The sequence below is a fragment of the Malania oleifera genome, chromosome 13 (assembly GCF_029873635.1).
Source record: "Malania oleifera isolate guangnan ecotype guangnan chromosome 13, ASM2987363v1, whole genome shotgun sequence".
Taxonomy (NCBI): Eukaryota; Viridiplantae; Streptophyta; class Magnoliopsida; order Santalales; family Ximeniaceae; genus Malania; species Malania oleifera.
This window is the reverse complement of record NC_080429.1, coordinates 23,789,832-23,816,542: the sequence shown is the minus strand read 5'-3', so window position 1 is coordinate 23,816,542 and position 26,711 is coordinate 23,789,832. Positions and strand designations below refer to the sequence as shown.

The 26,711-nt window shown below is 36.5% G+C and overlaps 1 protein-coding gene across 8 annotated transcripts; it reads right to left on the bottom strand.

Annotated features, from left to right (window-relative positions):
* Window positions 1-1,566: 1,566 nt before the first annotated feature.
* On the bottom strand, window positions 1,567-22,919 carry LOC131146610 (U-box domain-containing protein 35-like). Of its 8 annotated transcripts, none has more exons than XM_058096301.1 (10): window positions 22,719-22,919; window positions 21,913-22,130; window positions 15,394-15,515; window positions 15,155-15,276; window positions 11,253-11,452; window positions 5,295-5,596; window positions 4,953-5,054; window positions 3,872-4,300; window positions 2,820-3,572; window positions 1,567-2,040 (listed from the first exon to the last, which is right to left on the bottom strand). In XM_058096301.1, the coding sequence occupies exons 2-10, from the start codon at window positions 22,112-22,114 to the stop codon at window positions 1,858-1,860; spliced, it is 2,415 nt and encodes an 804-aa protein (XP_057952284.1). In that variant the 5' UTR covers window positions 22,115-22,130; window positions 22,719-22,919; the 3' UTR covers window positions 1,567-1,857. The 8 variants fall into 8 exon arrangements, with proteins under 8 accessions (XP_057952284.1, XP_057952289.1, XP_057952285.1 ...); XM_058096306.1 differs by having other exon boundaries at window positions 1,567-2,009; window positions 22,719-22,914; XM_058096302.1 differs by having other exon boundaries at window positions 22,701-22,909.
* Window positions 22,920-26,711: the final 3,792 nt, after the last annotated feature.

Here is a 26,711-nt window from a genome sequence, read left to right as displayed (position 1 = left end):
CGAAGTTACTTTAGTAAGTTGTTTAGTGAAAACCAAATAGAAAACTTAAACTTAGAGTTGTCAAATGAGGAAAAGACTAGAAATATGATATTTATTCGCAAAATTAGAGTTAACAAATTTAAGATTGCACTAAAAAAATGAAAAATGAGAAAGCTATGAGATCATATAACATCCCAATTGAAGTTTGGAAATGCTTAGGTGATAACGGAATTATATGGTTAACTAATTTATTACAATTATAAAAACTTAGAAAATGTCCGATTAATAAAGGAAAAATATTTTAATACCTATATATCAAAATAAATATGATATTCAAAATTGTAATAACTATCGTAGAATTAAACTTATTAGTCATACGATGAAACTATGAGAAAGTGTAATTGAACAAAGATTAAGGTTAGAAATGAAGGTCTCAAAAAATCAATTTGGTTTTATACCTGTGAAATCTACCACAAAACCAATATATCTTTTAAGAAGATTAATGAAAAAGTTTAGAGAAAAGAAGAGGAACTTGCATATGATATTTATTGACCTTGATAAAGCATATGATAGGATAACTAGGGAAGTTCTATGATGGGTTTTAAAAAAAAAAAGGTGTATGTAGTAAGTATACAGATGTCATTAAAGATATGTACGATGGAGTAATGACTAGTGTGAGAACTATAAATGGATAAACTAGAGAATTTTCAATCACCGTAAGTGTACATCAAGGATCTACTTTGAGTCCTTATCTTTTTGTTTTAGTGATGTACCAATTGACTAAGAGTATTCAAAAGAAGGTTCCATGATGTATGTTGTTTGCAAATGATATTGTATTAATTGATGAAACAGGGATAAAATAGATGCTGAGTTAGAAGTATGGAGAGAAACTTTGAAATTTAGAGGCTTTAAGATAAGTAGAAATAAGACATAATATATGAAATAAAATTTTAGTAATAATAGGAGGAATATTGGAGACAAAATTAAACTTGATGATGAAGAATTAAATAGCACTTGTAGATTTCGATGACTTAGATCTATTATGCAAGTTAGAGGAGAAATTGAAAATGATGTAATGCATAAAGTTAAAGTAGGTTGGGTAAAATAGAAAAATGCTTCAAGTGTGTTCTATGATTTTAGAATACCCTTAAAATTGAAAGAGAAATTTTATAGGACATGTATAAGACCAGCTATGCTATATGGATCGGAATGTTGGGCGATGAAAAAACATAATATCCAAAAAGTAAAAGTTGTCAAAATGAAAATACTTAAATGGATGAGTGGTATAACATTAAAAGATATATTAAGGAATGAACATATTCACGATAAGTTTGGTATAACTCCTATAAAAAATAAGATAAGGAAAAGACAACTCAAATAGTATGGACACTTGTAACATAGGCCACATAGTGCACTAGTGAGGAAGAGTGAGTTAGTTACTGTGAGAGGTAATAGAAAGGGTAGAGATAAATCTAAAATAACTTGAGATGAGATAGTAAGGATTTAATATCCCTAAATTTGTCAAAAAAAATAGTTCATAATCGCATAAATTGACGAAAAATGATTCATATAACTGACCTCGCGTAATGGGACTTAAGACTTGATTTTATTGTTATATCATACCAAAATCAAAAAATTACATAGCTAATTTTTACATTCCATTTTGGAATTGAACGATATCAAATTCAAGAAATTACATAGCTTTAGACTAGATACACAAACGCTTTCCTGAAATTTTCCACCTCTATTCTGGGGCAGGATCATAACAAATTCAAGAAGCAAGGTATAAATGCTAATGGGCAGAATTCTAGCAGGGATTCCCGAGAAAAAAAAAAAGCCGCCCTGTGCAAACCTAGATCATGAATAGTGAGGTGGGTGTCATTGCCTTCCAGACTTCCACTCCAAAATTGCAGAGAGTAGTGCATAATTTGGTACAAAATTCTTATTTGGCAGCGGCAAATTTGTCATGGGCGATGTATCATTCTGTTCAAGCCATGTCTCTAGTGCTTTGCGGCCGTAAGTGTATCCATCTGCAGCGACACAAGGGTCAGTCATTACATCCTGCAACAAAAACATGTATAGTGGAATTTCAGATTAAAAGAAGATATCTTTTCTCACAAAACACACACACACAAGCAATATCATGAGACTATTAAAAGTAGCCCAGGCACACATTTTCTCAAAAAACAATGTGTTACCATGTAAATGTTAGTGTGAAAAATTTAGTACCATCTCAAAATCTAGCAGCATATCAACCTTAACAATACATGAAGGTGATGAATGATGCGCCCCCAAAAAAAAAAAAAAGTTTCTGCCTTGTTGGTTTTGTTAAGAAAATGGAGGGAGAGAATTGAAAATGTGAATTCTTGAAAGAGAGATAAAAATAGATAAATAAATAATAAAGAAAAAGAAGGAAAGAACAAACAAAAGAATTTCACCAGTTCAACCAGATCTGCCAACACAGTGGCAGATGTCCCGTCCCATCTGAGGGAGCATCTCCCAATGAACCAAACTGAAGCTAACTACATCAAGGTTTAGCAGAATACTCCAAGCATGTTTGGCTGTAAGGGCTAAAATTATCAAAGCTTGATCTCTAAATCCCATAGTCTTTAAACTTGATTAGGATAATTCAAAACAGTTCATGTAGAAAATTTTGCTCACTTCTTTCCTAAAATACAGGAGGGAAACTGCACCACCCATACGGACCAAACCCCATTATCCTGCCAGAAGGAAGAGGGTGCCTACCCCAAATATAATTTCAGGGAAAAAAAAATATGAAGGACAAAAAACACACATACACATCAACTCCTAGTTTAGTGCATACTGGAAGCAAAACACACCTTTTGAATTGGACAAATGAAGTGATTAGGAGGCGCCAATTGTATGCCAGAAGGTAAATCTCGGGCCCTGCCGGTGACTTCTTTCAATCTCTCCAATGCAGGAAGAACCTCGTCTTTCAAATCAGGCCTGTCTTTTCGTCGAAGCTCTGCACAGCAAAGTGCTAGTGTAGCCAATTCTTTTGTTTCTTCAATTGGCCATGTCCCAGCCTCTGGATCCAAAATCTCCATCAAATGACCATCATCAATTGCTGTTTCAACCACATGGGTCAGTGCTATTGCCGGTTTTGCAGTCAGCAACTGTAAAATCACCATCCCAAATGCATAAACATCAGATTTTGGGGAGACTCGCCCTGTCCTTTGATACTCTGGATCTATGTAGCATAACGTTCCAGCAATGCCTGTGTCTTTATACATGTTGGAGAAAGAAGATTCATCCTGGTGAAGCATCATCGAAAGGCCAACATCACCAATTTTGCTCACAAAGTTATGGTCAAGCAAGATATTTGCGGGTTTCAGATCACGATGAACAATTGGATCTGGCTTTGAGTTGTGAAGGAAAACAAGGGCAGAGGCTACTTCCCAAGCAATTCGGAATCTCTCAAACCATGGGATTGGGGGAGTATCTTTTTTCCGAAGCAATCTCTCCTCCAGGCTACCATTCTCCATGTATTCGTATACAAGGCAACCGTGATCAGGACATGCACCAATAAGCAGCAGCAAATGGGGATGACGAATTTTGCTCAAAATCTCAAGCTGAAGCCAAAATTTATAACATTAGAAAAATGAAAAGCACCCAAATAGCCCAGCAAAGAAAACATATACTCCATGAATATTAATCTAAAGGGTAATACTTGGTTCATTTGACTAATTTTCATAGCCACAGGAACTGTGAAGAAAGAGACTGCAAGAACCAAGACATGCAAGATAATACCCCATTAGCATCCAATTATTTCAGAAACATAAATCACAAAGTTTTTGAAAGCATGTTTGGTTCTGTGCTCATAGCATTAGGGGGGAATTTCAGTCTGTTTTCATTCATCGAACTTTCATACCTCCTGCTGAAATTGCTTGGTTTTGGGAGAATCTTTAGTGTGGAGGACTTTTACTGCAGCTGTTGTATAGTGGAAACTGCCCTTGTAGACCACTCCATATGCTCCCATTCCAACCCTAAGATTTTCAGAGAATGATGAGGTAGCAGACACAATCTCTTCCCATGTGAACGTCTGGTACTGCTGCACATGACCCACAAGGGCATCCTCCAGTTTTTCCTTTTCAGAAGCTTCATGAAAGGCTTTACTCTGTGCTTCTTTTCTTTGCAAAGCTTCTACTTCAGCACATTCCCTCACATATTCAGCTTCTCGTTTTGCAGCTTCATATTTCTCCTTCTCCTCTCTTGCTAATTCCTTAGCTTCATTCTCCTTACACCTTAGCTCCTCAAGTTTAACTGCCTGCTCCAACTGGTGCTTGTTTAGATTGTTTAGCTGATAGAAACCAATAATATGAGCATGTTAGCTTATAAAAAAGAACCTGAGAATAGATTTGAGTTTAAATATTCTAATTTTACAACTGGAATATCTGCCATTGATCAGTGAATAGGGATGGATGACTGTCCAAAAAGCTGCTCTTCACAGAACAGATTAAAACACCAACTAGCAAGTGGCAACTGATTCATTTGGGGCTATGATCCATCAAGTAGAGTTTAATCATTCGAAAGGGCATAAATAACTGCATATATAAAACTCTATGTAACGATACATAATATTTCTACATGATCAAAAGTTGTGCTTATTCTGATTACAGCTTAGGAAATAGGAACTTCTGCAATAATTTCAGATATATTATTAGAAAGTACAAGTTATGGCACAAGAAAAAAAAATGTGTGCTAGAATTGACATAGAGAGAAGCAAATATGTTTATTACAGAACCATTCACGCAAATTTAAATAAAATTGATAACAAAACGAATTTCACAAAAACAGACATAATGACTGGAGAAATATTTTTAGATAAGCTTCAACTCTGATATTTATGCAATCATGTTTTGAAAAGGAAAAGAAAATAAAACTTGCATGATGATATGAACCAAGATGATCAAAACTCCATCACCTATACCATTACAGAGCATTGAACTTGCCTTGTGAGAAGCATCCAGTGTCTCACTTTGAGCTACTGCATACATTCCTTGAACATGTCTGAGTTCAATTCTCAGTCTTTCTAGCTCAAAATTAATATTCAACTGCACATATAAGCAAACATCAAGTAACATATCATGGTATAGTTAGCAACTAAGAACAAGTTATTCTAATTGAATGAGCCAAGCTAGGAAAAAATCATATATAGGCATGTCATATTCAAGACTATTCTTGAAAATTATGACACGGATAAACTACCACCAGGAAAACATTTTTCAGGTTAAAATGAATAAGCAGCTTTATAGGATTACAAAACCAAATTAAAAAAGATAGGAGATGTCTACCTGGTTTTCAGAAGAAAAATCGGGAGTGTTTGAGGTAGAAGCTTGATCGGTAATCCATGATTGGTTGTCTGTTAACTGGCTTCTGTAGATGGCAATACAATTATTTAAATGCTCAACACCTGAACTACCAGTACTATAACTTGTTACATCATCTTCTTCCCCGGTATCCTCAGATTGACAGTCAGATTGGCTGTATTTTCCTGCAATGAGAAGGGTCTGGTTTGCAGTAGAATGAGCTTGAAATTGCTTTGCCGGTTGGGAAGGCGGATCAAGATGAGAGAATGAAGCAACTGAGCTAAGGTCTGTCCATAACCAAAAAGAAAAGGGAAAAATAAGAGATGATATTCTATATTCTTGCCAACACCAATCTTGAGATAATTTATCAGAAAGGAATAGATCAAAACACTATTAAGTCTATAACCATAAGTTTCAACTTTTTCTTTTCTAGTAAATGTTGTGAGGAAAGTATTTCCTTACCAGAAAAAATATTTCTCAACCCAAATTAGATAACTCAGTTAAGCCAAAAGGGAGGTATTAAAATCTAAAACATCCCATACGAAAGTCAATCCAGAATTCTAGAAAGAGATGGAGAAAGGAACAATAAGAAACTTTAGTTTCGCAACCTGGCTGTGACAGACTAATTTTATGAAAAAAGCACGTAAAATTTTATGACTATTTTTATGGTGCATGGGATGCTTTTATTTGGTATTAAAAAAATAATGTAAGGTCTCCAATTGAACTAGAGCAAAAAATCCCTAGTCTTAGATTGCAGATACGTGAAGCAGTGTGAAAAACAGAATGGAATTTCTGTATTTCTTGAATAATTTTGTACAGCCCAATTTACAATATATATAATACAATCAAAAGTTCCAAATATGGAAACAATCTCCTAATAGAATCACTCTCAATAATATACAATCTTCTATATTCACATACTTTCCTAATTTCCTCAAGATACACGAAGATACTCAGGATTTCTACACTCCACCTCAAGTTGAATCATAGATATTGATCATATCCAACTTGCCAATGAATCATCAAAGCTCTATCGAGCTAACCCTTTAGTAAAGATGTCTGCAGTTTGTTCCTTGGTTGGTACATAAGTCATACAGATGGTTCCTTCGTCAACCTTCTCTTTGATAAAATGTCGGTCCACTTCCACATGCTTAGTCCTATCATGTTGAACTGGATTTAGAGAGATACCGATGGCTGCTTTGTTGTCACAACAGAGTTTGATAGGGAATTTCACCGGGATTTGTAATTCTTCCAAGAGTTTACGTAACCACAGTCCTTTACATATACCTTGTGCAACTACCTCGAATTCAGCTTTAGCACTGCTTTGAGCCACTACATTCTATTTTTTGCTCCTCCAAGTTACCAAATTTCTCCATACAAAAGTGCAATATCCGGTGGTAGACCTTCTGTCTTCCGCTGATACTGCCCAATTAGCATCTGTGAAGATTTCTACTTCATTGCTTTCACATTTCTTGAAGAAGAGTCCTTTACTTGGAGAACCCTTAAGGTACCTGAGGATCTTATACACAACATCTAGGTGAGTCTTTTTTGGTGAATGCATGTGTTGACTTACCACACTTACCACAAATGCAATGTCGGGTCTGGTATGCGATAGGTAAATTAGTTTACCAACCAATCTCTGATACCTTTCCTTTTCAACTGGTATTCCGCAGTCTTCGATCCTTTTTACGGCTTCAATCAGGGTTTCACTAGATTTGCAACCAAGCATGCCAGTTTTGGTTAGGAGATCAAGGATATACTTTTGCTGAGAGACACTAATACCCTTTTTTGATCTAACAACTTTCATTCCCAAGAAGTACCGTATTTTTCCCAACTCTTTAACTTCAAACTCAGCAGCTAGGACTTTCTTTAATCTTTCCATCTCCACTGTATCATCTCCAGTTAGGATTATATCATCAACATACACTATCAGAATTGTTTTCTTACCACTTTCAGACTGTTGGAAGAACATAGTGTGATCTGATTGCCCTTGTCAATATCCCTGATTCTTTATTACCTTCGCAAATCCGTCGAACCATGCTCGGGGAGATTGCTTAAGTCTATACAAGTACTCTGTTTTCTTCAGATTTCTTACTGAAACCTAGTGGTATAGTCATGTAGACTTCTTCTTCTAACTCGCCATTTCGAAATGCATTCTTAATGTCGAGTTGTTGCAATGGCCAATCTAAGTTAGCAGCCAAGGACAAGAGGACCCGAACTGTATTCAATTTTGCCACTGGTGCAAATGTCTTTGTCTAGTCAATGCCATAGGTTTGTGTAAACCCTTTTGCAACGAGTTAGGCTTTATATCGTTCAACTATCCCATCAGCTCTATATTTTACTGTGAAGACCCATTTGCAGCCTACTGGCTTCTTTCCTCTCGGCAAATTCATAACGTCCCAAGTTCCATTTTTTTCCAAGGCCCACACATTTCTTCCATGACGGTTTCCCTTCATTCAGGAATTTCCAAGGCTTCCTGAATATTCTTTGGAATTTTTATCCTATCAAGGTTAGAGGTAAAAGCACGATACCCTGTAGACAAAGTTTTATAAGACATGTATTTTGACTAGGGATATAGAGTGCATGACCTAGTTTGTTTTCTGATTGCAATGGGTAAATTGATGTCATCAGGTGTAGACTTATCAGAAGGAAGCTCATGGCCATTTATTTCCTGATCAGGACTGGGCGTGTATGAGGTTGTCGGAGCTATCACTGGTTCCAACTATTTTGGTGCCTCAGGTATGAGATTCTCCCTAATCTTTGTTTTTGGCTTTCTTGAGTAAACAAGTATTTCCTTATTATTTTGTTTTTCTACATCTCCCCCTGAGTTCAAGTGATCATTAGCATATGACAAGTTAGGAAATGATGCAATGGGAGACTTAGTAGATGGGTCAAGGAATGATGCAATGGTAGACTCAGTAGATGGCACGGATTCAGTAGTAGAGAAATCAAAGAACCGATCTTCACTCCACTTCTCCCCTTGAAGAGAGGGCTTTTGGAAATAAGGAGTGGTTTCAAAGAACATGACATCAAGGCTAACAAACATTCATTTTTTTTTAGACAGGATCATAGCATTTGTAGCCTTTTTGAGTAAGGGAGTAACCAATAAAGACGCATTTAATGGCACGAGGTTCCAATTTATCCCGATTGTGAGCATTAACATGAACAAATGCAGTACATCCAAAGATTTTTAGAGAGAGATTGGAGTGGAGTCAAGAGTTGGGAAAATATTCCTAGAATTTCAGGAGAGGAGTGGCAAAAGAAAGAACTCGAGTCGGCATTCGATTAATGAGATGTATAGCTGTTAAAATGGCATCTCCCCAAAAATAGTTTTTAATATTTGTAATGAACATCAATGTCCAAGCTACTTCAAGTATATGTCTGTTTTTACGTTCAGCAACCCTATTTTGTTGAGGGGTATCCACACACAAACTTTGATGTACAATTCTATTTTCTTGAAGATAATGTCCCAAGATATCATTGAAATATTTCATACCATTATCAGTATGTAAAATTTGGATGTGAGTTTAGAATTGTGTTTGAATCATGGAGTGGAAACTAATAAAAATAGAACGGACTTCAGTTTTATCTTTCAACAAGTAAACCCAACAAATATTAGTATGATCATCAATAAAAGTAACAAACCATTTCGTATGAGTGCGATTAAAAGAGCGTGAGGGACCCTATAAATCACTGTGAATCATAGTAAATGGGCGGTATGGTTTGTATGTGGACTTTGGGAAAGAATTACGCTGGTGTTTTGCAAGCTCACAAATTTCACATTGAAAATCTTAACACGTTTTATTTGAACAAATAGAAGGAAATAAACATCTTAAATATTGAAAATTGGATGATCCATCCTAGAATGCTATAACAAAATTTCATTATCTCTAGAAATAGTGCAGAATCAAAAATTACGGTATTACATTGTTCACTCGTATTTGCCTCCTCAAAGTAGTAGATTTCCTCACATGCCTTAGCACTGCCAATCGTCTTCCCTGATGATAGGTCCTAGAAAACACAGTGAGATGAAACAAATTTTAGCAGAACAATTGGAATCTTTTGTCAACTGGCTAATGGATAACAAATTGCAAGAGAACTTAAGGGCATGTAGGACAGATTGTAAAGTTATAGAATCAGATATTCGAATACTTCCTTTGCCTGCAACAGATGAGAGAGATCCATCTACAATTTTAACTTTCAAATTTCCAGCACATGGTGAATAGGATTAGAATAAATGATAAGAATCAGTCATATGATCAGAGGCACCCGAGTCAATTGTCCATGGAGATTTGTAATGGGATATAGTAATTAAGGCTGACAAAAAATTACCTCGATAGGCTAAAAACCAGTAAAAGACTAACCCGATGTTTGAATGGAGGAGAACATTTTATATAGTTGTTCCAACTGTTCGGGACTGAATACGCCACTTGGAGCGGTATTGTTACTTTTATCGCCTTGTGGCTTCTCAGCTGAATTATCAGTAGTAGCCTGATAGCCATGATTTTTTTGATTTTGCCTCGGCTTCCAATCTACAGGCTTTCCGTGAATTTCCCAATAGGTATCTTTAGAATGGCCTGGCTTGCGACAGTGCTCGCACCATAATCTCCCTTTACGTGGCTTTTGCCCAGATCCCGCCGGGGCTTTCGAAATTAGGACCGAAACATCAGGCCCATTAGGTTTCGGGGTTAGGGCTGATATTTCAGGCCCAATATGGCCAATAGGTGTCTTCAGCATCACATTTGGACGCCCCTCCTCACGCCTCACCTCTGCGAAGACTTCTCGGGCCGATGGTAGGGGTCATCGACCAAGGATCCTTCCTCGCACATCGTCCAGGTTGTGGTTGAGGCCGGCCAAGAACTCGAAGACTTGTTCGTTCTCAAGTCGTCTCTTGTAGCGGATGCTGTCACTAGAGCATTCCCACTCCTCCTCGACGCTCAGGTCGAGCTCCTGCCAAAGGTGTGTCATCTCCATGAAGTAATTGGTGACATCTCTCTCACCTTGTTTCATTTGCCACAATCGAGTCTTTATCTCAAAGATCAGAGAGTAGCTCTTGACATCGGAATACGTCTCGTGAATAGCATCCCAGACGTCCTTCGCCGTTGGTAAGAACAGATAAATCTTTCTGATTAAAGGCTTCATCGAGTTTGCGAGCCACACAATCACCATGGAATTTTTGGACTTCCATTTTTGCAGAGCTGCAACATCAGTTGAGGCGGGCTTCTTCCTCTCGCCAGTAAGATACCCTAACCTCCCTTTGCCTTCAATCACAAGTTTGATGGACTGAGCCCACTCACAGAAATTTTTTCCATTCAATTTCTCCACTGAGAGTGAAAAGGCCGAGTTGTCTAGCCCATTCGAACCCACGATGGATGTGGCTTCAGAGTCACCGTTAAGATTTTCAGAGGAGCTCGACCCTCTACTATTGACAGTGTCGTCGGCCATTACTAGCTAAGGTCTAGAAACCCTAGCTCTGATACCATGAAAAACGGAATGAAATTTCTGTATTTCTTGAATAATTTTGTACAACCCAATTTACAATATATATAATACAATCGAAAGTTGCAAATATGGAAACAATCTCCTAACAGAATCACTCTCAATAATATACAATCTTCTATATTCACATACTTTCCTAATTTACTCAAGATACACGAAGATACTCGGGATTTCTACATAGTGCTCCAGGCCAGCCGCAATTCAAAGGTATTTAATCATCATTTCATTATATGAAATTTTTTGTTCAGACTATTGTAGTCAAAATTTAATTTATTTATTTTGAATAAATTACCTAACACTCTTTTAATACTTCCATGGGCTATAACCTGGTGCATGATGATTGTTTAAGTGTTTATTCTCTACAAAATACATTTCTAAGCTGACTATATCATTCCCATTCATTACGTATCTTAATTCTTAAACACCAGAAAGAAGTTAGAATACCTGTTTGTGAACTTGAAGTGCAACTTGAAGAACTGTTACTACGAAAACTTGCATCACTACTGTCATCTATAATGCTTCCAATTGTCTCACATTTAGATTGGCGAACAGATGACAATTTTCCCTTTGAAACAGCATAAACCGTACAAAAGCTTGGAGTGCATTCTGAGATTCTTGAGGATAAACTTCGTCCATTACATTTCCTATAAATAATATTTTGTTAATAAAAAGATTGCAATGCGGATGAAAACAAAAGGAAAAAAACAACTGCTCTGCAAATAAGGTAGTGGATATAAATTTAAATTTGATAGTGGATATAAATTTAAATTTACTATCAACATGCTATGTGTTTCAGTATATGTTGATTTAGAATCTGAGAACATCATATTGGAAAGGAAATAAATATCCACCAAATGCCTCCACTGCAATCCCTGAGATTCTACATTAGCTAAGTGTGAATGTATGATTTCTATATTTTCATAACCTCAGATTTTTTTTACCCATCCAAGTGCCATTTTAGGTGAAAGGACAGGGCATGGAAAATGTTATTAGACCCATTTATCATCATGGTGTGCTAAGACCAACTGTGCACCTTAGATCACGGTGATCACCTAGCTCAGAAGGCATAGGCTTTTGGCAGTGGAAGTACTCTGTTGGGAGTGCAATCCCCCAAGTCCCATGTGAGATATGTGCTATGTTATAAATCGCATAGCCTTAGACTTCACATTGGCCTGCACCTCTAGGTAAAGTGAAGCATGGACATCAACACTCCAAGGCTTCTAAAATAAGAATTCATAAAATCTATAGGATTGCAGATCAACTATGCAGTTGCACATGGACCTAGAGCACTAATACCAGTCCTGATTGTTGCATCAAGCCCATTGCTGGAGAAGATAATCAATAAACTGCATACCCCCTAGGCAAGAAGGTTGTATTATTTGCATGTTAACTTCTAGTTTGGATAAACTTGGCTTCAGACTTACTGGATCACCATACCCAACGTAGAGCTGTGATCTGAGTCACATTCAGATTCGTGTTAACTTCAGCCAAATGTACAGTACAATCATGATCAGAATGGCCAGAGGTCACACTTCAAGTTCATGGTGTACAATTTTGCATCCAAATTCGTGGTACAATCAGGATCAGGATGACCAAAAGGAGCGCTCCAATCTCTTTAATGTATTCAACCAGACAGTAAAGAAATTGAAGAAAATTTCGAAGATACTAAGAAAATTGTTGTTTTTTATGGGTAAAAAAGAAAATTATAAAATAATTATCAATGAAATAAATAAAAGGGCAAGCTACCTTATTAAATTTAATACAGTAAGTGCTCCAAAATACACCATGATCTTAAATAGCCTATTCCCCTACATACCAGTATACCACAGACTGAGCTAATCGTGTACCCCATCCCTAGACACCTACCATGGCTCGGAGTGTACTTCCAGGTAACCATGCTTGGATTCAAAATCTTGACCTTATTCTGAAACCCGCACTCTGGAGCACCATGGAAATTATAATAAGTTGCTATATCTAAAATTTGACAAAGCTCCTATGCTTTATCTTTGGGTGAATGATGAAAACTTAATTGAAAACTATTTTAACCAAGTGAATCTTTGAACATCAAGGTTTACAAGATCCATAGCTTCAGAAGGAAAGCTATGACAACAGAAAAACAACATTAGACTAGCAAAAATATATGTATAAAGAATCTGGTTAATATGTCCTTTCTGCTTTTCATTAGTTGCCACTTGTTTCACACTTTCATGGCACGAATGGTATGTAAATGTAGCTCATTGCTCAAACAACCATGTTGAGTTCTTTGAGCTCCTTGTAAGGCTTTTTGGAAAACTCATTGTTAAACTTGATTAATCGCCTTTTGTTGATTAAAATATATCAGTTTCATTTTTATAATTTTCTAATTGTTCCAAACTCCTATAAGTTGATTTAATCAAATTCAATTTTTTTCCTTCTACCTCAGATATCAATTTGCTCGAAACTGATTTGGTTCCACTTCTACTTTCTGTGAACCTAGGAAAAATAAGTAGATTCCAAGTTATGTCCATGGACAGAACAATAATGTCAACTAGGTCCAAAAATTTATCAATGTATGTAGTTCATTTAATGCACACTTTTGCTTAAAACTTGCTTGGTTTTCATTAACAATGCAGTGGGGATGTTACTTTTTGCGATTTGAGTCATACAACTTGTGTTATGAGTAGGAATGATTTTATCTCACTCTTGGAAAACAAAAAAGGAAAGGACTTAAAAAAATATGAGTGTAATTAATTTCCTCCAAGAAGCATCATCATCCATCTTAAGTATTCTCTTCAGTCAAATGGAAGTCCTTAGCCAGAACCACATATTAAAAAACCACCAACAGCTGCAAGAGAGCCTGCTATGCATGGCTTGATTCTTGTGACACATGATAACTCAACTGAAATAGGGTCCCTCACAAAAAATCCAGATATGGCACCCCATTGTATTACCTAAGAACACATTCAGAACCCCAATAGAAGAGTTAATGATGCCACTGGAGTCTAAAAAACACTGAACCATATGCAGGACCTTTCTTTCAAAAAACTTCAGACTTACATAGAGTCCAGTAGTGTAAAATATGTGGGTTATTTCAGCTTACATGCATTACAAATATTCTGCAAGGTATCAGTAATATAGAGCACTGTCTCAGCTGAGAACTCCCTTGCAATCCATGAAGGGTTTTGAACCCCATCACCCTAAGCATAAATTGGCCCTATCAACCCACATTTACTCAACCCCATCACCTAACCTTAGGGAATAGACAATTAAAAAAAACAAAGATGCTCAATGCTCTCATTTCTAGACCTGTAAAATATACAAGAGGAAACCAAACTATACCAGCATGTCTTGCATATGCATCCTTCCTCTCAAAGCTAAAACACAAAGCTAAATCCGGAACAATATTTCCCTAAACTAAATGGTGCCAACTGCCAACTGACAGGAGAATGGAACTCCTAAGAGCTCTCCAAGCACTTATAGTTAGAATTTGGGCATTGAATTCAGAAAGGGCGTATGGATACACCATGGACCTTATCACATTGAAAAAAGTATCTTGTATTTGTTTCAGCAGATTTGGAAGCAAATTTGCACATCATGGGTTGTATCTTCTATTGCAATAGGAAACATCATTTCCTTGGTGCTTAAGCAACATGACCTTGCTCCATGTGATAGGTACACCACACGCTCACACATATACACGTAGAAGTAGTCTGTTGTCTAGGGTGCAGGGTTTGCTTTTCTTTTGCATGCAGTTGCCATTTTTAGCTGTAAAGGCACAAGTGTGTGGATTCTTTTAGGGTTTGATTCCTGTTGCAAGGTTTTTCTTTTCGTGTTCAGATTTAGGGTGTGCTGGGATTTGGGTTTGTGACTAACAGTTGAAGATCTGTAATTTTTTATTGTTAAGGGAGCTGTTTTGTTGACTACGCCTTTACCAAACCACATTACAAATCAAACTCTAGTGACCCTATTTTGACTGCATGATTTCTTGTCAACACTTTTAATAGGGAATATTATTCCTGTATGACCAGCCTGTTTTAAGTAAAATGCAGAGTGCATTAGATACTATGTGCCCATGGGAGGTGAATTCATCCATCACAATTTATAGCCTGCTTTTCCACATTAAGAACTTGATAATTACAGTGGTCGTACAGAAAATGACAAGCAATTTTGAATGAGAGAACTTTTTATCTTTGAATGCTTACATAAATGACCATGGAACCATTTGATTTCCATAGTACACAGCAAGACAACCTAAATATAAGAATGATCATCTTTCAGACTAGTTTACGGGATAAGACAACTGGATGGAAAGAAATAATCACTTTCAGGTATTGAATTCAAATTGACAACGGAGAACCAGCTGATACCTTCTAAATATGCTCTCAGTTGATACGCCTATAACAAGCCGGTTGATAGTACACTTGGCAACCTCCCCTGCTATTGCATTTGCAATATCATCTGATTCAATTACTGTAATGTCTACTGGAACCTGGATTCAGATCAATAAAATAAGCACAGGGACTTGGACACAATAGTATTAAGCAGTTTCTTTTTTTATCATTTAGATTTTGTTAATATTAAACAATCAAGAATCCAGAATTCTGACCTTTTGTTGAGCACACATTTTCTTGAAAGGAAGAAGCTTTTCACAGGTCTGCCATTCGACTTCTTCCTTATAAGCAGCTGCTACATCATCTCGAGCTTTTGAAATAGGAATGAAGTACCCCACTAAGAGAAACACAAAGTCAAGTCCCCAAAGGGGAGAAAACAGTCAAGTTCAATCATGTCTCTCTCTTCTTTTGATTTTCAAAATTAACCTCAATACTTCTTCCACGAATGAAGTACCAAATCAAAGTGAAAACATTACAATATATTAGTATGTAGTAATGAACAAAACCCAACAATTGAAATCAAATTCGTAACTTCATTTTTAAAATTTTTCATTCAATTCCATTCTGCAAACTAAAAGTACTGTTAGTCTGACGTACCCTTTATGAGGTCAGCACTTCAAACACTAGTATGCAAGCAATAAAAAACCCAACATCCCTACAACTGTTTGTCAAGCAAATCAGAAATCCATATTGAATGGATTTTTTGAATGCCAATAACAGTAACAATTAACCACATGCACAAGGCCCGAGCTAACAAAATTTTCATCTCAAAACTGCTTTCTGGGTTTCTAAGCTCGAGTTCTCAAAACACAAAAAAAAAAAAACCCAGAAACATGCCTTCAAATATTATCTAGATTAGCAGCTCATAAGCTCAGACCCTGTTGAGATTGCAGCTGGTGGAGTCGTTGGCATCCGCACCAACCAGCTACTTATGTTGAATTTTGAGCTGCAGTAGGTGGAAACTGGCAGCCACCTTCACCTACATTGCCCACCTTGGTTGACTTGCACCCCCATCCATGGCTATAAATGAGATGTCTGTGTGTGTGCAAGATGTTGTGTGTTGAAGCTGTGCGTAGTGTGTGAGGCAGAGAGGAAGTGTAGAGCTGTGTGCTGTGTGCGTTGTGTGAGAAGAGAGAGATAGAGAGTTGAGTTGAAGGCAGTAGCCTCCTCCACCTTGTATTATTCTCCCAGTTATAGTGAATTGGTGTGTGCTCCATGATTGTAGGTCAATTCAGCCAAACCACGCAAATCTGGTGTTCCATTTTTGTTATTTATTTTTGCCCGTGTGTGATTGTTGCTCCTAGATCCACCCCAACAATTGGTATCAGAGCGAGGTTGGAGCAAAATCGCCAGATGGGAGAAAAATTCCCAGATTGGAGCCTCTGTCCAGTAGCTCAAAACTCTGTTTTGAGGCCACCATTGCGTTGCTCTTGTTGAAACGAAGCCAACAATGATAACCGGAGCTCAAATAGAGCTCAGACGAAGCCACACGCGCCAACACGCGCCACCAACGTTCCAAAGACGTTACAATGCGCCTACATGTGCCCTCATGTGTTGACAGGTGATCGACAAGTGTCCCCACGCGCCCTCATGCGCTAGCGAATCTCAGCGAGCTGAAGGAAGACAATGTGATGTCAACGCCATGTCACCCCATCCACGTCAGCACTAAGTCAGTGCCACGTCAGCCTCGGGTCAACAGCCACGTCTGTGCCGAGTCAACAAGCCACGTCAGCAGAGGCCCACGCCACGTCAATTGCCACCTCAACGGCTGGGCCCATAGTGGAACCACAGGACACGTAAGCAAGTGGGCCCTACAGTGCCACGTCAGCAGATGGGCCCCACAGTGTCGCGTCAACAAACGGCGTCAGTAATGACATTAGTGACCATTAACGGCGTCAAGTATATTCCGTTAACGGAGGGAATATTCCATTAAAGTTGACCAAATTTGACCATAAGTTTGACCAAACTTTTCGAAGCCATTTCGGGTCCGTTTTTCGAACGAATTGAACCATTTCTAAGGTTTTTGGCTATTCTGGATCCAGCTATGCTGTCTGTTTGAGCTAATTCCGTCTCTAAATTGGTGAATCGAGATGTCGAACGAAAAGAGCTCATAGATCGAGATGTTTGACGGTACCAACTTCAGTTTCTGAAAAATACAGATTGAAAACTACTTGTTTGGTAAGGAGTTGCACTTGCCATTGAAGGAGAAGCCAGAATCCATGAAGGAGAGCGAGTGAGAGTTGCTTGACCGAAAAGCTTTCGGAGCTATCAGAATGACGTTGGCAAAGTCGGTTACCTTCAACATCAAGCACTTGACAACCATCAAGTCCCTTATGGATGTGTTATCCAATATGTAAGAGCAGTCATCAACCGCGAATAAGGTACACTTGATGAAAAAGTTGTTTACCATGAGTATGTCTGCAGGTGAAAGTTTTAGCAGACACTTGAATAATTTCAACGAGCTATCGGATCAACTCACCACGGTTGGAATTACATTTGACAGTGAGATCCGTGCCCTACTGATTCTCAGTCAGCTGCCTAAGAGTTGGAAAGGTATTGTTATTGCGATCAGTAGTTCTACAAGAAAATCGAAGCTAAAGTACGATGAGGTCATCAGCATGATTTTGACGGAAGAGATCAGAATGCAGTTGAACAATACCTCCACTTCAAGTTCATCCTTGAACGTGGAAAGCCGAGGAAAAGGAAGCGGGCATGGATGATCAAACAATCATGGCAGATCTAGGACCAGGCACTCTAGATCCAGAAATCTCAGAGGTTCCCAGGGCACAAAGAACGTTGAGTGCTTGAACTGTGGAAAGGCCAGACATTTCAGAAACCAATGCAAAAGTCCGAGAAAGGAATCTAAGGCAAAGACAGAAGCAAATTTCGCCTCTTCCTTAGGAGAAAAAGATGCATTGATATGCTCTTTAGAGAGGAAGTAGGAGTCTTTGGTCTTAGACTCCGGAGCCTTATTTCATGTCACTTGCAGCAGAGCTTGCCTACAAGAGTACACAATAGGTAATTTCAACAAGGTGTACCTTGGCAACGATCATCCTTGCGACATAGCCGGCAAGGGAGTTGTGAAGATCAAGATAAACGGGTCAGTATAGAAGCTGAAAGATGTCAGATATATCCACACCTGAGAAAGAATTTGATCTCAATTAGTTAACTGGTAGATGAGGAATACACGATGACATTCATTGGCGATGAATGGAAGGTTTCAAAGGGCGTACTAACGATTGCATGAGGTAAGAAAAGAGGAACACTTTATCTAACCTCCAATGCCTCCATGTTTATTTCAGTTGTTGCAGGAAATAATGACAGCAACATCTGGCACCAACGACTCAGTCACATGAGCGAGAAAGAACTTAGGGTGATGCACTCAAAAGGAAAATTGAGTGGTCTACGGTCGGTCGAGATTGACATGTGCAAGAATTGCATATTAGGGAAACATAAGAGGGTCAATTTCCAGACAAACACCCGTGCCCTAAAGAAGGAGAGACTAGAACTAGTCTACTCAGATGTATGAGGACCAACGCCCGTCTCATCCATAGGCGGAAGGAATTATTTCGTCACATTCATTGACAATCATTCTCGGAAGATATGGGTTTACTTTCTGAAGTATAAGTCAGAAGTCTTTGATACTTTTAGGGTATGGAAAGCTATGGTTGAAAACGAAACTGGTTTGAGAATCAAAAAGCTGAGAACAGACAATGGTGGTGAGTATGAAAACACCGGGTTCAAGAAATTCTGCTATGAGCACGGTATCAGGATGGAAAGAACTGTGCCAGGTATGCCTCAACACAACGGCGTAACCAAGCAGATGAACCAAACGTTGACTGAAAGAGCTAGAAGCATGCGTATACAGTCAGGCTTACCATTGTAATTCTGGGCAAAAGCAGTTAGCACAACAACATACTTGATTAACAGGGGTCTATCAGTATCATTGGACCACCGTATACCAGAAAAGGTATGGAGCGGAAAAGAGGTGAGACTTTCACATTTGAAAGTTTTTGGTTGTGTTGCATATGTACATATCAGTGATCATGTCAGAAACAAGTTTGATCCTCATGTCAGAAACAAGCTTGATCCTAAATCCCAGAAATGCACCTTCGTCGGTTACGATGAAGATGAATATGGGTATCACATTTGGGATGATGAAAACAAGAAGTTGATCAAAAGAAGAAACGTGATCTTCAACGAAAAGGTGATATACAATGACAGACACACAATAGAATCCACCGAACCAGTTCAAAGAGAAACAACCTATGTAGATATGGATGATGTCCCAGAAGGTGTCATGACGCAATAGCAGAATGTCGAGAATCCTCAGACGGAGGAACCAGTGGAGTAGATCGTCGCACCACCACCTCCTCCTCCAGCTCCGGAGCTTAAGAGATTTTCTCAGCCCCATATACTAAATAGAAGGTATATAGATTATTTACTTCTTACAGATGAAGGACAACCCGAATGCTATAATGAAGCATGTCAGGCGGCAGATACAAGCAAGTCGGAACTTGCGATGAAGGACGAGATGAAATCCCTCACCTCCAACAAAACGTGGGAACTAACTGAGTTGCCCAAAGGTAAGAAGACTTTTCACAACAAGTGGGTGTACATGATCAAAAAGGAGCATGATGGCTCCAGGAGGTACAAGGCCCTGTTGGTAGTTAAAGGCTTCGAGTAAAATGAAGGAATTGATTATACCGACATCTTTGCACCAGTTATGAAGTTGACAACCATCAGATCAGTCTTGAGCATTATTGCCTCGGAGGACCTACATCTCGAGCAGTTGGATGTGAAGACAGCATTTCTTCATGGTGATTTTGGTGAGGAAATTTACATGCAATAGCCAAAAGGATTCTTAGAGAAAGGTAAATAGAATCTAGTGTGCAAGTTGAAGACGCTTGTACGGTATCAAACAAGCTCTCAAACAATGGTACCGAAAATTTGACGGCTTTATGCACAAGAATGATTTTCTAAAGTGCAACGCCGACCACTGTTGCTACTTCAAGAGGAATCAGTATAGATATATCATTCTGTTGTTATATGTAGATGACATGCTAATCACAGGACCAGATATAGAAGAGATCAGAAAATTGAAGCAGCAATTGTCAAAAGAGTTTGACATGAAGGACTTAGGCTCAGCGAAGTAGATACTTGAAATGCGGATCTCCAAAGATAAGCGACAAGAAACGTTGCAGTTATCTCAGTCGGAGTACATTAGCTGTGTTTTACAAAGGTTTAACATGAGCAGCGCCAAAGTACTAAATACACCATTGGCAGGACACTTTCGTCTCTCCAAGGATCAGGCTCCCCAGATAGATGAAGAGAAGGACTTCATAGCTAAGGTATCTTACACCTCCGCCATTGGAAGTCTCACGTACACCATGGTTTGTACCAGACCAAACATTGGCCAAGCAGTGGGAGCTATCATCAGGTTCATATCATATCCAGGGAAGACTCACTAGGAAGCAGTGAAGTGGGTCTTCAGGTACCTTAGAGGCATTGTTAATAAGTGCTTATGTTTCAGAAAATGAGACTTGAAAGTCAAAGGGTATGTAGATGCAGATTTTGCTGGTAAAGTTGATCACCGCAGAAGCACTACCGGATATGTGTTCACTGTTGGCATAACAATTGTTAGTTGGATGTCGGAAATACAAAAGATTGTTACCTCATCCACTACAGAAACTAAGTAAGTTGCAGTGACAATAGCTAGCAAAGAGATGATTTGACTCCAAGGTTTGTTGACAGAACTTGGATTAAAGCAGGAGAGGAATGTTTTGTACAGCGACACTCAGAGTGCGATACATCTGACAAAGAACTCTCCATTTCATTCCAGAACCAAACACATTGGATTGTGTTATCACTTCATTAGATCTCTATTAAAGGATGGAGTGCTGGCATTTGAAAAGATTCAAGGTAGCAGGAATCCAGCAGACATGTTGACAAAAGTGGTGACTACTGAGAAGCTGAAGTTGTGCTCAACTTCAGTTGGTTTTCATGCTTGAAGACAGATATAAGCACTTCATTTGCCTATACACTAGTTGAGATGCTACCTCCATCTCCAAGTGAGAGATTGTTGAGATTGCAGCTAGTGGAGTCATCGGCAGCCGTACCAACCAGCTACTTATGTTGAATTTTGAGTTGCAATAGGTGGAAACTAGTAGCCACCTTCACCTATATTGCCCACCTTGGTTGACTTGCACCCCCCATCCATGGCTATAAATGAGATGTCTATGTGTGTGCAAGATGTTGTGTGTTGAAGCTGTGCCTAGTGTGTGAGGCAGAGGGGAAGTGTAGAGCTGTGTGTGTTGTGTGTGTGTGTGCGTGTATGTGAGAGAGAGAGAGAGAGAGAGAGTTGAGTTGAAGGCAGTAGCCTTTTCCTCCTCCTTGTATTATTCTCCCGATTATAGTGAATTGGTCTGTGCTCCGTGGACGTAGGTCAATTCAGCCGAACCACATAAATCTAGTGTTCCATTTTTATTTTTTTATTTTTGTCCGTGTGTGGTTGTTGCTCCTAGATCCACCCTAACAGACCCATCATGAATTATCTTATCAAGTTCGATGTCTGCCCTCTCTGTTGCCCTTTTTTTTTTTTTTTTGTGTTCTGGCTGGTCATGCCTACCCTTTCTCATTCCTCCCAAGGATTTGTACACATATCAAACCATTTTCCTGCATTCACACAATTCTTTTTTCTTTTCTTGGAAAATTTTAAAAGAGACAAAGCTTACTTGGTGTAGGAACTGCAATTATCCTAGCGCGGACATATATCAACTTGAGCATAACCTTCCTCTCCGGATTGAACTTCTCCAACGCCCAATTAACTAGCTGTTTGCTTTTAATAGATCCATTTACAGCTACAGCCACATTTAAATAATTGGGAGGTGCTGAAGCAGGTTCCTCTTCTGCTTCAACAATTCTACTTTCCCCCATGGATCCTGTGGATTCTCTGCAACAGTGAATTCTCTTCAATATTAAGAAATTTAAGCACTGGAAACGCAGTTACGAGTTCTCTGCAACAGTGAATTCCCTTCAATATTAAGAAATTTAAGGCATGGAAACGCAGTTACCAGTAGGAAAAAGGAATGGAGAGATGCTGAAGAAAAGCTAAGGCAATTAGTCACAGATAGAACCGCAGGAAAAAAAGGGCTCACACTTCATAAATAGTTTAAATCAAGAATTGACCAGAAAAAGAAAAATAAAGCAATATTAAAAGAGGGGAAAGGTGTGAACACATACTTCATTCTTTTCAGATGCGTAGTATATTCCAATTTTTTCAAAAATATACATGAAAAATAGAGAATCTCCATCTCCGTCTACCATGAGAGAGAGAGAGAGAGAGAGAGAGAGAGAGAGAGAGAGAGAGAGAGAATTTGCCAGTTTTAACGCTTGAATTAAAGACCCAGAACTCATTTTACATCGGAAAACTCAAAAGTTCATAGAACAAAAACTTCAGAGAGGGAGAGAGAGATTTCGGATTGAACACCAAAAGCAAGAGACCCAGAAAAGGAATTCATACCAGGTTAGAAATTCATACCAGACGCTGGGAAACTTCAGATTGGAAGCTCTCTCAATCCAGCTGAAGCCTCTTTCTCTACGAACTATACTTTTGGCACCCAAACCAAGTAGAATTTTGGAAACTTATTTTCGTGTTTTGTTCTGTATTTTTGGAAGAAGCTTGGACGGTGAGTGCAACCAAACGAACGGAACCAAAACCCGTTAAATTTAGTGGCAATCCATTTCTGATAAGGACATATTGTATTTACATGTGTTAAATTTAGGCTTTTCCAATTGATACACCTTTTGGGCAAATCCCAAAAGATAATTTTATTCTTTTCTCATCTTGCAGTTTTTTGTGTAAATACTCATAGCCACATTCATATATTAATTTGCCTAGAAAAAAATTTTATATGTTATGTTTGTTTATATCATAAATAGAAATTATTTTTCCTCATCATTTGTAATTTATTATTATCTTTTTTGACATAATAAAAAAGCAACAGACACTTCAAGAATTAATTCTAAATTAAATCAAGATTATGGTTGTTTTTTTGGAATAAACGAAGGACTCGTTCTAATAATAATTGTCAAAAAATTTTAATTAGTTTTAAAATAATAATAATTTTTTTGATTAATTGCTGCGCATGCTATTCATGATAGGGAGTCGGTAGGACAGTTAGGTTTGTATTTTGGTGAGCACATCACGTGCGGCACGAAGCTCTGTTAAAGGCCGTGGGTCCCACAGTGGCCGTGGCAGACCGAGTCAACCAAGTGACTGAATCAACGGATGCAGCCCATTGGAATTTGGAGCAGCACGCACCCCGCTCACACAGGATCGTCTCCCTCGCAAGTTCTCAATTAAACCTCATTAATTAATTTTAAATAATATAAATTACTTTCATCCTTTTTTTCGCCGCCATTTTTGCCCACTAATACTCTACGTATGTGCATATATATATATATATATATATATATATATATAAAAGTAGTGTTACATAGTTAAATTAATTTAAATATTAATATAAATTTTATTTTTAATATATATATTTTTTAAAAATTATGTACATGCCTGTCATTGCGTTGGATAGCATAAAAGGTATTGATTATTAATTGGGGGTAGAGTTTTTATAGAAAAATATATCTTGAATCTTTTCCTAAACTACATTATATGTTTCACGTGAGTTCGGAAAGATGATTGGCGACCAACTCACATGGATGAATGACGAATAATCAAAATGAATTATCATAGGAATAGGGAAAAAAAAAAAAGAATAACAAAGATTTATGTCAAATTCATCTCCCCCACCAAATCAATAGTAATTAACGTGTTTAGTTTAATTCTAAATATATATTAATTTTTTTGTAAAATTATTTATATTATATAAAGAAGTACAAATAGAATAAATTATTTTATGAACCATTTGTGAACAAACAAACTCCTATTTTTAGAAGCAAATTTTCTATAAAACTAACATTCTTTGAAAAAGTAAATTTCTATACTATATATAGAAGTATAAATAGAGTAAATCATTTCATTAAAAATAATATAAAATAATTTAAAAAAAAACAAATTCAACCAAAAATTCGATAAAATTACATTTATAAAATTTATTGTATATGTATGTGAAAATTTAAACATGAAAAGAAGCTCTATTTAGCCAAAAATAAATAAATAAACACTATATATACACATACAAATAGTATAAATAATTTATATTATTAATTTATTTTGAAAATATATTTAAACTTTATTGAATATTATAAAATATTTTACATAATATTATTTATATGCACCATGTGCGACGCACATGACATGTTGACTCGTTTGTACAAAGTTACTAATATATAGTCATGTGACGTTATTTCAAAACACTAATACATGCATGACACGTAAATTGAAATATATAATAATATAATTTTAAGTAAATTTAGTTATTTTAATTCACCCCATCTATATAAATAGTAATTTTTTAAAATTGAGATTCATTGAATAAAGTCAGTTATATGGCATGTGGTGCTATTTTCAAAATTCCAAATAAAATAACATAATTTAAAGTTTAGTTATATTAATTCTCGTGACATGGGTAATTATCTATTAATAACATAAGCAAATTATCATTTTAAAAAGCAACAATGTTATGCGGCAAATTCATCTGTCTCGTTCATCTTAGTAAATGGTAACAAATTTAATTTAACTAACTTTATACACATGGATGTGACGTTACTTTATAATTTATAGAAACACACCACGTGAATTAAAATATATAATAACATAATTTTAAATAACTTTTTGAATTTTTGTATAAATAATATGAACTTTTGACATTTAAAAAAAAACTGAAAAAAAAAATAACTAAGTTATATTTTTCAAAATTGAACAAACCAATAATATCTCGTTACAAATCATAACTATAATTATAACTAACACATAAATATTTAGTAACTAATTTGTTACTAACCTATAATTACAATTATCTCTTAAGTATTTACTTTTTAACATCTTAAAAATATGATCAACCACCATATATAGACTATGCATATATTTATTTTATAATTAAAATCACAACTTTGTTTAATGTTCCATGATTAGATCATCTTTACTGTATCCTAATTAAGAAGATCTGATATTTGATAATTTAATTAAGTACTACATTTATTAAGGTTGATGCGAGGAATATAATTAATGCATTTAAAATCAATCGTGATCGCTTAATTTTGTTTGTGTTGTTTTTCTTTATTTTTATTTTTTATTTTAGCTTACAGATCAAAATTTTAAGTAACTTTTTAATTGTACTTTATATTAAATATTTCTAAAAAAATTATGTTTAAATACATAGATGCCAACTAAACCCATGTATTATACATGTTTGAATAATTAAAACTTTTAATATTCTTGGTGACGATCAGAATATTTCGCTTCCACCTAAGTTAGATAACTCTGCCTTTGAATGTATGAATTTGGATAAAAAGTAATATAAAATTATATTAAAATTTTTTTCACACAAATCCAAATTCAAGTCTTAAAATCTATACTCCCAAAAAATCATCTAAATTTGACTCATTCTATTAAAAAAAATAAAAAAAATGGATAAAAAATCAATAAAAATATACGAACCTTTCTTGAGATTTCAAAATTTATACGAACTTCTTTTAAGGTTTGACAAAACAAGACAAATCTCCTTCAAGGTTTGAGATTAAAAATCTCACGAACCTCTCTAGACATTTAGGTCACGTTTAGAATTCCAAAAATATTAGTGAGAGGAAAAAAAAAATCAAAAAATCTACATTTTCATATTTGATTATCAAGGAAAGTGAGGAAGAAAATAAAAAATATACAAAACTTATGAACTAAATTTTGATTTTAAACATCATTAATATTTAATTTTCCCTAATTTTTAGTCATATTGAAACAAACTTTTTTTTTAATAGTATTTATTATAGAAGAAAAATACAAGAGAAAAATGAGTTTTCTCCTTATTTTGTTTTCCTTTCCTTTCTCTAAGTAAAATCCTTAATTCAAACATATTCTTAAAATTTTTGGAACATTTAGTTCACCTCAAGTTCAAGAAGGGGGATAAAGGATCCGAGATGTCTAATGAGGTTCACGAAAGTTTTAAACTTGAAGAACCTCTCGGAATAATTCTATTTGTTTGTGAAAATATTTTTATCTTTTTTAATAATAATAAATGAACAATAATAAATGGTTTTGACACTATTTGTAGCGACCCAAAAAATTTCGCTTAAATTTCTCTAATACCACTTGTAATAACCTGAATATTTCATATTATAAAACTCGCTGATAAAGACAGTAGAAGTCCTCAAATGCTAATTACCAGAGTACTAAATTATCCCAATACAACAACCATATCATTTTCAACATCATAGTTTACAAATCCCAAAAAAAATAGTCTGAATACATCAAAAATATGATTTAATTAAATATCTATTCTAAATAAAACTTTCCATCTCACTCACGCTTCCATTGCGCTACTCTTGTAGACACCTCAATTTTAACCAGATCACCTCGAGG